This window comes from Maylandia zebra, linkage group LG19, assembly GCF_041146795.1.
Source record: "Maylandia zebra isolate NMK-2024a linkage group LG19, Mzebra_GT3a, whole genome shotgun sequence".
Lineage (NCBI taxonomy): Eukaryota > Metazoa > Chordata > Actinopteri > Cichliformes > Cichlidae > Maylandia > Maylandia zebra.
In genome coordinates this window covers 19,485,803-19,499,889 of record NC_135185.1, presented here as the reverse complement: position 1 = coordinate 19,499,889, position 14,087 = coordinate 19,485,803, and the positions used below count along the sequence as shown (strand labels likewise).

The 14,087-nt window shown below is 39.4% G+C and overlaps 3 protein-coding genes across 4 annotated transcripts; all 3 read left to right on the top strand.

Annotated features, from left to right (window-relative positions):
• Positions 1–92: 92 nt before the first annotated feature.
• On the top strand, positions 93–5,848 carry txlnbb (taxilin beta b). The gene is made up of 10 exons (XM_004540064.5): positions 93–235; positions 2,230–2,500; positions 2,864–2,955; positions 3,086–3,256; positions 3,877–4,071; positions 4,352–4,471; positions 4,561–4,635; positions 4,725–4,817; positions 5,064–5,159; positions 5,299–5,848. Exons 2-10 carry the CDS (start codon positions 2,266–2,268, stop codon positions 5,779–5,781), a joined length of 1,560 nt encoding a protein of 519 aa, XP_004540121.3. The 5' UTR covers positions 93–235; positions 2,230–2,265; the 3' UTR covers positions 5,782–5,848.
• Positions 5,849–7,648: 1,800 nt separating this feature from the next.
• LOC101479003 (peroxiredoxin-like 2C) lies at positions 7,649–10,523 on the top strand. 2 transcript variants are annotated; one of them, XM_012921758.3, is made up of 9 exons: positions 7,649–7,854; positions 8,014–8,107; positions 8,232–8,285; positions 8,480–8,525; positions 8,613–8,740; positions 8,883–8,997; positions 9,872–9,994; positions 10,072–10,209; positions 10,362–10,523. In XM_012921758.3, the coding sequence occupies exons 1-9, from the start codon at positions 7,746–7,748 to the stop codon at positions 10,467–10,469; spliced, it is 915 nt and encodes a 304-aa protein (XP_012777212.1). In that variant the 5' UTR covers positions 7,649–7,745; the 3' UTR covers positions 10,470–10,523. The 2 variants fall into 2 exon arrangements, with proteins under 2 accessions (XP_012777212.1, XP_012777217.1); XM_012921763.3 differs by lacking the exon at positions 8,480–8,525 and having other exon boundaries at positions 8,594–8,740.
• Positions 10,524–12,440: 1,917 nt separating this feature from the next.
• On the top strand, positions 12,441–14,087 carry slc22a3 (solute carrier family 22 member 3). Its single transcript, XM_074560027.2, is given in 5 exon segments — positions 12,441–12,508; positions 12,510–12,791; positions 13,093–13,104; positions 13,227–13,348; positions 14,021–14,087. Coding segments are annotated over 5 exon segments (537 nt in total). The 3' UTR covers positions 14,074–14,087.

Genomic DNA, 14,087 nt, shown 5'->3' with positions numbered 1-14,087 from the left:
GAACACAGGTGCTTCTTGGGGTAAATTCCCGTTAAGATTACAATCAGAGGAGGCCCGTGGGTTGTTTTTAATAGAGGTGTGCTGTGGAGTATCTCTGTACTCCCTCTCTCTGTTCAGAGTGAGCTGTGCTCCTCTGGTTTATTTTGAGGTGGTCTTATCACAGCTGTTGTAGCTGGTGGCAGCCTGTCCAAGCCCCTCGACACTCTTCCTTTTCTCCCTCTGGCCCTTGGTCCTGGTAAGACCCTGTTTGCTCCTTGCCCTGCTTCTTCAGGGATATTTAGGCTTTAATAGTTTAAAAGGTTAACTCTTGTGCTTGGGATGTGTTTCAAAACGTCTTCTTTAACGTACTAATGAGTGCCTCTCTGAATTTGATGGATGCAATCTTCGCCAAGTTTGTTAGAGGCGAGAAGCTCTTGACGGCAGTGAGGCTAGTCTAGTCTGTGAATGCGTTTAGTAATATTTATGTTAAAGTAAAGTAATGGCTCACTAAAGCCACAGTGTTACATACACTGTGTTAAAGGTAACTTTAACCTCCTAGAAATATACTGCGTGCCGACGGGGGTTGCTTATGTAACATTTGTGTTTTTATTGAATATTAATAGTTGAAAAACAAGACTTTACTGCGCACAACCACTGACATCAATAAGAGTGGATAAGAAATAAATAAATAACGTGCCCATATTAAGAAGTTCTTAAAATAGCCTGTGGATCTGGAACAGGTGCCATGTGCTCAGCTTGTGAAAGCACAGGCAGCGTGAAGGCTGCACTAATTTTTATGCACATAAACAGGCTCTGGCTGCAAGCCCGTACAACGCAAGAGAAACGCAAGGACTCGATAGGGGATTATATTTATTATTCACTAATGAGCTTTAGTATTACTTTAAGTGATTATTGTTTTTGTCGTAAAAATGGCTGCCTGTCTTAACAGTAAATATAAGATGGTCTCAAAACCAAGAAAAACTCGGGCCACCATTCATTTCTTTGTTTTGCAAAAAATGGAAAAAACAAGTGCGTTGATTTACTGAAACGTGTCAAGATACACGGAAACAAAGAATTAAAAACAACGTTTGTACCATTATTCTTCAGCAGGAGTCTGAACTCTTAGTTTCTTTAACTACTCCTCTGGAATTTTTCTCCATCCTCATTGAAGGATGCAAATGCATCAAATGAAGGTCTACATACATCTCTCAGGTCCTGTGTCAGGTCTTTGCCGGACGTTTTCCTATTTCTAAGAAAATTACTCTCCTGGAGATATTTTTGTAGGCCTAGCACTTCTTTTGTCCTCCACCTGTCCAGTTTACTCAGAATTTTAAGTAAAAACTACTCGGCATGCTGAGATATGTTTTCAGCTAACAGCTCTTTGTCAATCACCTTATTGGTGTAAAGCTTATTGTCAAATTATTGTGTTATCTTTGGCTTTTTAAAAAAAAAAAAGATTTGACGTAAGAAATGAGAACAAATTATGTGTTTTTGTGACAGGGTGCTAGTAACAAAGGGCCTGAAGATACAAATTAAAATCGATCTGTTCAAAGTTGTTTATTACAGCATATGTAAACACATTTGTTCACCCCTTGAGTCTTTCTTATACTTAAATGATTCTTGGGTCAGTTTTAAATTGCTTAACAAACAACCCAATGAACGAAAAAGCAGCCAATGTCCAAAGAACTTGATGGTAGTGTTGAAGTTTGAGTCCATTTTTCTGCCGAGCCTTTACAGCAGGGTTACAGAGTTTTTACAGTCTTTTACCAAAGAATTATGTGTGTCTATTTACAAAAAATAATAATATCTGTTGATGTGTTGGGTCAGCCAATTCACTGAAAGACATTTACTTACTGTCTCTGTATGAAAATCAGGTGTGATTATTTATCTTGCTTCTCCTTTTCTTAGTGGTTAACCATAACGCTGTGTTGCTGTACTGGAGAACATGAATGAAAAAGTCAATTATGACATCATTGTAAAGACCTGTGCTTTTTCTACTATGACAAAAAGTTCTGCAGAGATGAAGGTCTGTGCTGTAAATTCTCAAATCTGATTTGAGTTCATCAGATTTCTGATTGATTAATCAGTAAAATTAAGCTTCAAATAGCAAAGCTGGAATAACTAGGACCAAAATGGACACTCAGCGTGACTTTGGTTTTCTCCATGTTTACTACTTCACTAAACAGGAAAACATGAGTCTATCTTAAACCTAATCCTTAGCCTCTTACACATGTACGGATTCCATTACAGAACCAACCATCTCCCTTTTGGAACTACCTCAGAAAAATGGAGGCTTGTCAGGAGAGTAAACGCTCACCCACGAGTCCTGAAGCATCGCCAGCCGAGGATCACCACATTGACCTGACAGAGGACCTGGGCCAACAGCTGGAGGACATCATTAGCACCTACCAGGCTGCCGAGATTCCAGCTGAGCCAGAGGACACGGAGGAGGTCACAGCCGTCAAAGAGGCAGAGACCCGCAAGGACCAGAAAATGGAGAAGAAGATGCTGAAAAATCTAGGTGCTGTGTGTGGTTTTGAAAAAACAAACAAAAAAACAGTTTTAGTGATTTTATCTGAGGTGGGTTTGATTCAGTGAAGTCAGCAAAAGTCCAGGTTGTACTGAAAGTGATTGGTGTGTGATAGCAGAGCCGTAACGCGTGTAAATGCATCCATCTGCAACAGAGAGGGAGGTAAAATAGTATTTCCAAATGCCTTTTATAGTTTGTGTCATTCAGCTGCCAAGATGATTTTTCACAAGATGGACCAGCAGAGTTCTTGAAGTCCCAGAAAATCATCCAACAATAATTTCTGTATCAGTCTGTTTAAAACTGGCTTTATAGCAATGATTGATTTTTAAGGTTAAATTCTGTATGGCTGCTCAGGGAAGGAAGCTATGCTGTTGATGCAAAGTCTGAACAAACTCGATTCTCCGGAAGAGAAACTGCAGGCCATCATCAAGAAGCATGCCGAGCTGGTGAGTGGATAAAACAAAGGCGAAGAGAGCAAAAAAAGAAAATATATAGTAGCTCTCATCAAAGCTATGGTTTGTTTCTAGAGAAAAGATATAATCACTATTATGGGGCACTGTGTGTGTGCTTTTGCAGCTGGAGGAGCATCGCAGTGATCAGAAGCAGATGAAAGTTCTCCAGAAGAAGCTTCTCCAAGTGATGAAGGAGAAGGACCAGCTGCAGGGCGAGCACAGCCGTGCAGTGCTGGCTCGCAGCAAACTGGAGGGGCTCTGCAGAGAGCTGCAAAGACATAACAAGACTTTAAAGGTAGCTCAACTCCAGACATCACTGCTTGAACAGTGTCTAATCAGAGATGCCGAAATCGCCATTTGCTGTTGAGCTATGGTGCCAGGTGGTCCCAGCATATTTTGTGCTCTACAGGATATGACATCACTGGCACTGAAAATCTGCTGCCATGTCAAAGCTCAAAGTTTGACCTATTCCACTGCCACCCTCACAACTCCTGTTGTGAAGCCAAGTGTTGTTCAAAACAGCAGAACTTTAGCGATGATCCCTGATCAAATATGCATGTTTTTGCTTGCAGTGTAGCACGTTTTAGTCAAGAATGTTTTGGTGTGAGCTGCTCAGTTTCAGAGCTTTTTGATGCTTTAGCAACTATCACCTTTATAACAATCATAAGAACTGTGCAGACAACACTGCAGTTCAGTTTAAAGGGTTTGCATTCTCTCTTTTATAAGTTTAACATCATGGATGCTTCCTCTTGTACAGTGATACAGTTCCTTCATGAGCTTCCTGCATGGCTGCTAGCTGGAGCAATAGCAAATTATATAAGTCAGTGGTGGTGCACAAGACAAACAAAACGGTTGAGCATTTATATCCATCTTGCAGTGCAGGTTTTAAAGCTAACACCCATGCTTGAATCGCAGGAGGAGACCCTGCAGAGGTGCAGAGAGGATGACCTAAAGAGGAAAGAGATCACCACCCATTTCCAGGGCACGCTCAGTGAGATTCAGGCTCAAATTGAGGAACACAGCAGCCGCAACACCAAACTGTGTCAGGAGAACGGCGCTCTTGCAGAAAAACTGAAGGGACTCATTTCACAATACGACCAGCGAGAGGCGGTATGGATCCTGCTACACTGTGAACACACACGAACACTCGCATAACATAACAGCAAAGCCAATTTGTACTCCCAGTCTACATGCATTATTAAAACTGGATAAACTGTACTTGTGTAAACCTTCTCACATCTGTGCCCATGAATTATTTGCAGATTTCTCCCAGGTCTTACATTTATTAGTTACACTATTTCAGTTTTATGTAGCCAAAGGCTCCCAGAGCGAGAAATGAAACAGCTTTCTCTGTGAAAACGACTCATAAATCCACCTGAATGTCTTCCAGAACCTGGAAAAGGTTTTCAAGCACAGAGACCTGAAAGAAAAGCTGCTGGAAACCAAACTCGCGCAGGCAAACATGCTGCTGAAGGAAGCAGAGGAGAAGCATAAGCTGGAAAAAGACCATGTACGTTTTTTCGTTGTGCATTTTAATAAAAGATTTGTTGTAATAATCCCCTAATGCTCATTTTTCTTTACCATTTCAAAATCACACAGCTGCTGAAACAGGCAGCAGAATATAAACTGCAAGTGAAGGTCATGAAGGAGCAAGAGATCGATATGAAGGCCCAGGTATGGTATCAGGGCATCATGGGCAAAATTGGATCATATTTCTACCTCCCTGGAGAAAAGTATAATGTTTTGTTACCATTCTTCCTCAGCTTGATATGTACTCCAAGAAGTTTGATGAATTCCAGGGCACGGTAACAAAGAGTACCAGTGTCTACAGCAGCTTCAAACAGGACATGGACAAAGTAAGTTTGGTTTTACAGAATATTTGAAGTCTGCTTCAGGAGATTAAATTATTGAGTTTTTCTGCAAAAAGATGATGACAAAGATGACAAAAATACAAATGAGAGGAAAGAATCCCATGAGCCTTTCAGTAACACTTCAAAAACTGACAAACCTTATAATCCTACACTTGCTCAGTTGCAGCTATTTTTAGAAGATACTTTGATTGTCTGCAGCATAACATGATTTTTTTTGTTGTTGTTGTGCAGATGGCCAAGAAAATGAAAAAGCTGGAGAAAGAGTGCCAGTCATGGAAGACTCGCTTTGATGGCTGCAATAAGAATCTTATTGACATGGTGGCAGATGTAAGAATTTTTTGTTGTTGTTTTAATTCATTAATACCCTCATACATAGATAGATTTAAAAAAAAATATGACCCACCAGGGAAAAAATTCAGTTTACCATAGGAAATTTTATACAATATGTTAAAAATATTTTTTACAGAAAGCAATCAAGGAAAAGGAGTTTGAGCTTCTCACCATCAAAAACCAGAAGCTTGAGAATCTGTGCAGGGCTTTGCAGGAAGAAAGGAAGAGTCTATATGCAAAGGTGCATGGAGCTGGCAGTCAACCAGAGGACAAGTCTGCTGATCCATCAGAGAAGGGGGGCTCTGAGAAGACACCTGAAGACCCAAATGAGAATCAGCCCATCCAGAATACTGCAGCACCTGCCCCTACCGGGACACCAACGCTCACAAGTCCGCTCACCGAGGAACTGGCTACACTGAAGGCTGAACAAGCCCTTCTGAAAGAGGTCGCCAGTTCTTTCACAATCTCTCACATTGCCCCTACAGAAACAGGCACAAGTCAATCACATGAACCCACCAAGGAGCCAGAGGAGAACCACATAGAGCAGAGCGAACACCAGGAAGTCCACGAAGATGGATACCAACAACAGAGAGATTTGGAAATGGAGTCAGTTGATTAATGTTGAAATCACTGTGAAAAGAAACCATGATCATGTGAGATTCTTAGCAATAAAAATAAAAATGCTACATCTGTGTTGAGTGTCTGATCCTAGTGTAAAGACATTTAAAAGTGAGTTTATTTTAGTATGCAAATCTCCACCTATAACTACACAGATTAAGAACTTGTTTAACAAACCAGAGCTTTTCCAACTACCCATTTTTTTCTCCAGTAACAGTTTTGTAAGACTCAGTTCGATACCACGAGACCCCTCCCAGCAGCCTCAGCCTATAGCAGCATATCTAAACGAATGTTCAGGCACATCTAAAGTAGCTGTAACTTTAATCGTATATCAAAAAGGAAAGTTTTAAGTCCAATATTAAAAGTACAAATCCAAATACAAACTGGTTGTGGAATCACTCTGTAGAGAGTCTTGGCTTTAATTACTTGTGTTGCAATATCGCTGCGCTTTACCCAGTCTAGGACCTGATAGGATCTAGTGAGCATGGAAACTGTTACATAAGCAAACAAGATTGTATTTTTTCAGTATTAAGGTGGCTAGCTAAGGGCTAAGAGACAACAGAAATTCACAAGAAAACAAAAACTGAGTCCAAAGTTGAATGAATTTAACTACAAATTCACTAATTACTGATTACGTAAGCAAAATAATCAGTTTTTCTGGCCTTTGTTTCATACACATTCAGATGCATTTTGTTTCTGGCTTCATTTTTGTCTTCAGTAATTAAAAAGCATGGTCTATTGGGCCAACATCAAATGACTGGCCTGGGCATTGAAGAACATCCCATTTCTTTGCCATGATAAACTCTTGGGTTTCTCTTGGGTCATTATCCATTTGCCCTGTGAAACAGTATCTGATTAGTTTAGCAAAATCTGTCTGGACAGCCCTTTACACTTTATAATTTATCTACTATTTCTATTAGCAGTCACATCGTTAATAAACAGAGGTGGCTAGTTCCATTGGAAACCATACCATAATACTGACTCTACCATGTTTGACAGATAATGTGATATTCTTTGGATCATGAGCTGTTTTTGTCCTTCTTCACACTTTTCTCTTCCCATCTTTTTGTGAAAAGGTAATATTAGTTTCATCTGCCCAAATATATATATATTTTTTTCAGAACTGTTCAGGCTCCTCACGAGTTTAATCTGTCCTTCCTGGTCTTGGGTTTGCACCTTGCTCTACACAATCTTTCTCTTAAATGTGGACTTTTAAAATGAAACACCTACCTCTTTGAGAGTGTACATGACTTGGTTAGATGGCATGAACACTCGTGACCATGGAAATAATTCTGTGATCATCACTTTTAGTTGTCATTTATAGTCTTTCACACCTTTTCGTGTTGCTGAGCTGGTCACTGCATTCCTTCTCTGTACCAGATTGTTGATTTGGGCACTCCTACGTTTTCTCTCTCTGTCCCTGAAATGTTTATTTTGGTTTTCAGCTAATGTTGTCTCCTTCACTTCAATTGACATCACTATGGATATTGAGACGTCTACTAAATGTTCAGCACTTCAATTTCAGATCGTTTAGCTGCTTAGTTTGTCATGGAATAATGGAACAATGGATCTCACCTGCTCATTAAAAAAAGTGTCCAATTACCCGTGAACACAATTATTAGTATCCTAATGTGATACTGTACCAAATCAGTGAACAGTTATAGCATAACTAAACGATAAAATGGGCTTGATGTCAAAGAATGTATTTTATTTTAGAATTTTATTTCCTTTCTTTCACCTTTCTGTTTTTTTGGCTTTTATTTCAGTTTTGATTAAATGTTTTGTTATAAGTCATTTAAAACCTGCAAACAAACACTTGTGTCACAAATCAGTGACGTTCCCCTTTAAACTGAGCTTCAGTCAAAAATCTTTTGGCTCTAAACTTGGCCAGACTGGACTTTGAGAGAAAGCAGAGGCAGTTGTTACTGCGGTCCCCGATAAGAGGCTGGAGAGTTTAAAAGAAAAATGGCAGAACAACCGGATTCAACTGCAATTTCTTGTGCAAAAGCTCTCTCATCTTTTGTCGAAAAAGGAAAAGCTCTGCTGGACCTTGCTGAGAAGGAAAGCAGGGAAGGTAGGTCACACAAGTGTACATAAAAATAGACACCAGTCGTCAAACAATTTATGGACGTAGCATGAGCAGGGGTTGCAGAAGTCCTATCAATCATTATACATAAAGAATCCTCTGAAACAGATGGTTAGCTGCTAACTTCATGCACTTTGTGACGCACAGGCTCGTGCCAAGAATTCGTCAGGCAGAAAATCCGCATAGAGCGTAAACAGTCACTGCTGGGTCTGATTGAAGCCGGTGCAACTCTGTACAACAGGTCTAAAGTCCCACCTTCAGTTTAACTAAGCAGCCTCTTCTGTTAAACCTTATTATATTTAATATTTTTAGCTAAAATATGTAATGAAGTGTTATATTTCAGGCCCATTTTTTCTGCTTCACAGCCTGTCTGTTAAACAAAAAAAGGATGCAGAGGATCTCTGGAGCAAAAATACAAAGTAAGAGCACAAAAATTCAACTTGTACAATGTATCGAGGTATTATCATCTAGATTACATGACAAAGGCCAAATCAGCTGTAGCCTGTGCTGTCACAATTGCTGTGCATCCACTCACTGATTCACATAGTACAGTAAGTCACAGCCTTAATAAACTGACATGACCCCTGAAAACTATTCTGCATGATGTTCCCAGCTGTGCTGCTTTGAGAGAAGCTCTTCAGGACTTTAAAGAGCTCGAAGTGAGTTCTTTTAATACAAAATGTAAAATATTTTTAAAAAGCATACTCACCACGGTCGTTTTACGTAGTGCAGCCAATGTACCGCAGGTGCAGTGGGATGCCTTTCTACAGCGTTTGGATGATGAGCTACAACTGAGTCCTAAAATACACAATGTCGATCATCAATCAAAATGCATTTCACCAGATACGCCGCTCATCGATGCCAGAACTGGAGAGTGGGTTTGATGAAAGTCTTTAATGCTTCCACACTTATTAAAAAAGCGTAACAATGAACCTCATATATCTGCCAGTTTTTATGCGTCATTGGTGCTGTCTGCTTTGCACCTTTATATTTTACTGAGGCTTTGTGTTTGACAGAACAGTAACGCTGCAGAAATATCTTGGGAGAGGTAAGAAGATATTGCTGGTGTTAATCCGTCAGTTCTCCTGTCTGCTCTGCCGTCTACACGTTCAAGATCTGCAGAAGAATCAAGTAAACATCACACACCTAATAACAATGCTTAACCAAAAAAATGATTACCAAAGAGTTATAAGGTGAAAACTTTGCATATCTCAACATGCTGTGCAGTGTGTCTTTAAGGGAGGGAAACAGGGAGAAAGTGGTAACAGGTCTTGAGCCCAAATTTAAAAGTTTTGGGTCTAAATGTAATTAGTGTGTGTAGAGGAAACCATTAAAGAGGAAGTAGTGAGTATCTACAGTCATCCGTAATACATGACTCTATCATGATATGGGGCTGCATTTCAATCAGTGGTGTTGGGGTTCTTGTCAATAAATGGTATTATGAATGTAGAAAAGTATCATCAGATGTTGATAGACCACACAATAATACCATCTGAAAGTCGTCCGATTGACAGTGATCCCAAAAACACTGCTAATGCAGTAAAAGTAAACATTGATAGATAGAAAAAGACACAATGAAACATAATTAGGCATACACTGGCCTCCCCACATCCTGGACTCATTATTGAAGCAGTTTGATCATTCAGTTTAATCAAATTCAATAGTTTTATTTATATAGCACCAAAATCCCAACAATAGCCTCAAGGCTATCAGGCTTCCCCCCGCCCCCCATTCTCTGTTAAGATACCAGAGAACGGAACAAAAGGCAGCAACATCCAAAGAAGAGTTTTGAATGCCCTAAGTTCAAAGTACACATGCTGTTTTTGCCCCATACACTGTGTTCCTATTTTCTTTTTTTCAGTAAACTGTTGGCTCAAGACTTCTGCACCATGGTGTATATGCAGTGTGATATTCTCATAAATATCTACAATCAGCTGATCTCTAAAATCCCCCAGTACAGTATATAAAACTTACATATACTTTTATCTCTAATGTTACTTTGCAGAGTTCTCTGGATGCACACTCAGTACAAGTGGTGGTCATTTCGTTTGGCTGTCAGGAGGGAGCATCACACTGGGTAGAGCAAACAGGCTGTCAGTACGACATGCTGCTGAATCCCAGTAGAAAGGTCAGGGGTCAACATCAGACAATACACATTTCAGTCTTTGATGAATAAATAAATTAACTCATTGTTTGGTATTGCAGATGTATAGTGCATTTGGTCTGGGAGCATCTCTGCAGAAAGTGTTAAACTTCGGTAACATGCTGATCTACTCTGAATATGTAGCGAACGACATGGAGTTTCCACGAGAGCTTCCGTGGATTCAAGACGACATGTTTCAGGTCATCAGAATTCAATATGACTATTTTGTGCAACACATCTATCTATGTATTAATGAATTCTAAGAGGTGATAGAGAAATTCACTAAATTTTCACCACAAAGAAAGACTTTTAAGATTTATGAATAATTTCTCGTTACTGTCATTTGTTCCAGCTGGGAGGCAACTTTGTTTTGGACGAACATGGAAGGGTGTTGTTCTCTCACCGCTGCCAGAGTCCAATAGACCGACCCTCAGTGGAGGACATTTTATCTGCACAGTGAATATTAAAATCCTTCATGCACGGCATGACTTAATTAAAGGAAAAAAGAAACAGATGATGTCAGCTGATTCATTCTTTGTATCAAGTTAAGATAAATGTGATTATTAAGCCACCTTTGAAACGATAATTTTGTGAGAACTGCTTTAAAGGTATTACTTTTTTTTTATACAGTGCTGTGAAAAAGTATTTTCCACCTTTTAGATTTCTTCATTTTTTCCTTATTTGTCATATGTATATCTTTCAGATCATGAAAAAAATGTCAGTACTGGACAAAGATAACCCAAAGATAACCCCAAATAAAATTATTTTATTTATTAAGGGAAAAAAGTTATCCAAATCTACATGTGAAAAAGTAATTGCCCTTAAACCTAATAACTGATTGTGCCACCCTTGGCAGCAATCAAGCGTTAGCAAGAACTGGCAATGAGTCTCTCACATCGCTGTGGAGGAATCTTGGCTGCTGCTCTTTGAAGAATTGTTTTAATTCAGCCACATTGTAGGATTTTCAAGCATGTACGGCCTCTTTGAGGTTATGCCACAGCATCTTAATCAGATTTAAGTTTGGATTTTGATAAGGTCACTCCAAGCCTTTATTTTAGTTTTGGTATTTTTTAGCCATTCAGATATCCTGCTGTATTAAGTGAATCAAGTGAGCTTGAACTTCAGTGTATAAACTGATGACTGGACATTCAGGACCTTCTGGTAGAGAGCAGAATTCACAATCAATTACAAAACGTAATGGAGGCACAAGCAGCAAACCAGCCAAAGAGACCAGATTCAGATTAAAAGTTTAAAGATAAGATGATGAAATAGGAAGTACATTAAATGTTTGCGTGGGTTCCCTCCGGGTACTCCGGCTTCCTCCCACCGTCCAAAGACATGCAGCTTGTGGGGATAGGTTAATTGGATAATCCAAATTGTCACTAGGTGTGAATGTGAGTGTGAATGGTTGTCTGTCCCTGTGTGTTGGCCCTGCGACAGACTGGTGACCTGTCCAGGGTGTACCCCTGCCTCTCGCCCTATGACAGCTGGGATAGGCTCCAGCGCCCCCCGCGACCCTGAAAAAGGATAAGCGGAAGCGAATGGATGGATGGATGGATTAAATATGAAAACGTATGACAGACACAATATCACTGCACTGTCCCAGTTTTCCACTTGGAACTCTTGGATTGCATTAACACTACGGGTAACTTGCACATATGTCAAGGCATCTAAGTGTTTAACGACACACAGCCCTTTTAAATTACAGCTCCACAGTAAGAGTATGCATCCTAAACATGTCCGAAGTGCACATCTGTCACCCACTGACTGCATGTAATGCATTGTCACATGAAACAAAAAGTGCAAACTGCTGAGTGGTTGAAGTCCAACATCAGGTAATAATAACAAACTACAGCTTATGGTTGGGTTTCCACAGTTTGCAATTGCTTACACAGCATTGCGAAAATGAGGTGATGCAGCACAGCCTCTATTCTAAGGTCTGAAGCCTCTTTTGTCCTTTGATAAGTGATAAAACCTGGTGTATAAATGAAGTCCATTTAAACATGGCATTTTACCTTAAAAAGCATACATTTTGCAGAAACAATAACTGTTTTCAACTTTAAAATCTGATGTTAAAACTGCTACTTCTCATATCTGAGTTTCAATCAATGATTAGAAAATGATGCAAGAAAAATTCTCGCCAAATTTGCAATAGCAGAAGAAGAGCAGTTCAAAAATATATCTTAACGATAAAAATCAAGATGAAGGCTGAAGGCAGAAAATGCACCTCTGCAGACATAAATCACAGGATCAAGCTTCATAATGCTGCATGTTTAATGACATAAGCCTGCGCAAAACCCTTGAAATGATGAGCAGTAAACTCAAGAGTTATAAAAAAAAGCAGGCCTTTGATCAAGACTCTTCTTAGACATCTTCAGACTAGAACTGCTTAAGAGACCCATCATTTTAAGACAGTCCTTAATCACCAGAGATGGCAAACGTGGACAAACTCATCATGCAGATATGAGACTTTGGGCCATTCCAGAGGAAGATTGCCACACTTGATAGTTTTCGCTTTTGTACTTGTTGGAGTTGTTTTCTTAGGCCACACTCTGGATCACTGGTGCTGGAGTCATGGATCTGAGGGCCTCTGGGAGGAATGTGGATGGAGTGATGTCAAGGTGCGGGACGTGACCATTCCCCACTCAGAACAGTCTGGATCTTTCAGCCGTTGTGAGAGATTTGCAGTGGACTGGAGTGAAAGCCAAAAGAAATATGATGAACTTGACTGGCAGCGGATTGCTAATGCAACCCAGACGGTAGCGTGCGAAAGCAGATGGGTGTTAACCGCACTACTATTGTTTTAAAGGTAAATGGTCATTTTTTTCCTATTTCTCCAATGATGTTATAGTATGATGCCATATATCTTTAAATTGATTTTACAGCTGTTGTAATTGAGCTCATGGGTTGCGTTTGCATTAGACTGATTCATGTTTTGACTACTTGAGAAGAAACTCATTGCATCACATGTAATATTCATGTGATGTTGTGTAACTCTGGAACATGACCTAATCTGTCCTGCAGCTAAAAATAAAACAAGTGAGCCATGTTACCATGAGAGTTTTAAAGAAATCCATTTTCAGTTGTGAAAAGAAGTCTTTTCCTGGATCTAAACTTTCAAATATTGCCCCCCTTGCTATTCTCATCACACACATTCGTTTGTGTTCTTTGGTTTTTACTAGGTTTATTTTACTGTTATAGTCATGAAATCACAAAGGAAAACAGTGTTAATCTTTGTGTTTCTTGGAATTCCTTCCCACCTAGTTTTTAGATCCTGGCTCGCCGACATGAATCAAGTTTCCCTGGCATGTGGATTTTTCATTGGAACTTTTGTGACAGGTTACCCAGCTGTCAGGTTATAATAAACCTATGACAATAGGTGCACCAATGACAACACATTTTTTTCTTTTCACCAACAAATCAATTTAGGCATACCCCTCTAACTCATTGACCCTAGATGACGTCACCGACTGATTTATGGACTTTTTTGATTGCTCGTTTAGCATTTTAGTCATTTCATCACTCTTTTAAAACAAGATATCAAATCACTGAGGATATAAAGTAGCAACTTACAGGGTAGCAATGCCTAAATCTTTCCTTGGATTGTCATCTGATTTACTTTAAATTGGAAAATAATTTATAAAATGATCATGATTTTGTACTAAGTAGGGCTTAAAACTAGCGATTCCAACTATAATCTCATAATCAAAATGAATAGTGACATATCAAATCAAGTGAAAACTACACAATGATTTCTTTTACATTTTTATACTTTTATTTTTTAACTAGAGAACCCCCTGTTGGCCACTAGATAGAATGGAGGTTTAAGGAGCCCTATTCTTAGACTTAGCAGCTATCTATCCATCTTTTACACTAGGTTGTTGGCTGCGAAAGATCAAATCTACCCTTTGATGATTAATTTAGCATATTTTGTCACATATTGTCTCCTTTGTTGTGTTAGACTGATCCGCTTTCAATGTTCTGCTAAAACATGTTATTTTCTTTACGTAGTGATTGAGTTCTTTGGGTCCAACAACAGGAAATTTGTGGCCATGGTGATTTGAACTTCCTACTCTAT

Coding starts and splice junctions, on each gene's coding strand:
- txlnbb (XM_004540064.5), top strand. CDS start 2,266: ATGGAGGCTTGTCAGGAGAGTAAACGCTCACCCACGAGTCCTGAAGCA. Junction 4,072..4,351: donor AATACGACCAGCGAGAGGCG/GTATGGATCCTG, acceptor AATGTCTTCCAG/AACCTGGAAAAGGTTTTCAA. Junction 4,472..4,560: donor ATAAGCTGGAAAAAGACCAT/GTACGTTTTTTC, acceptor AAAATCACACAG/CTGCTGAAACAGGCAGCAGA.
- LOC101479003 (XM_012921758.3), top strand. CDS start 7,746: ATGGCAGAACAACCGGATTCAACTGCAATTTCTTGTGCAAAAGCTCTC. Junction 7,855..8,013: donor TGAGAAGGAAAGCAGGGAAG/GTAGGTCACACA, acceptor TGTGACGCACAG/GCTCGTGCCAAGAATTCGTC. Junction 9,995..10,071: donor TGCTGAATCCCAGTAGAAAG/GTCAGGGGTCAA, acceptor TTGGTATTGCAG/ATGTATAGTGCATTTGGTCT.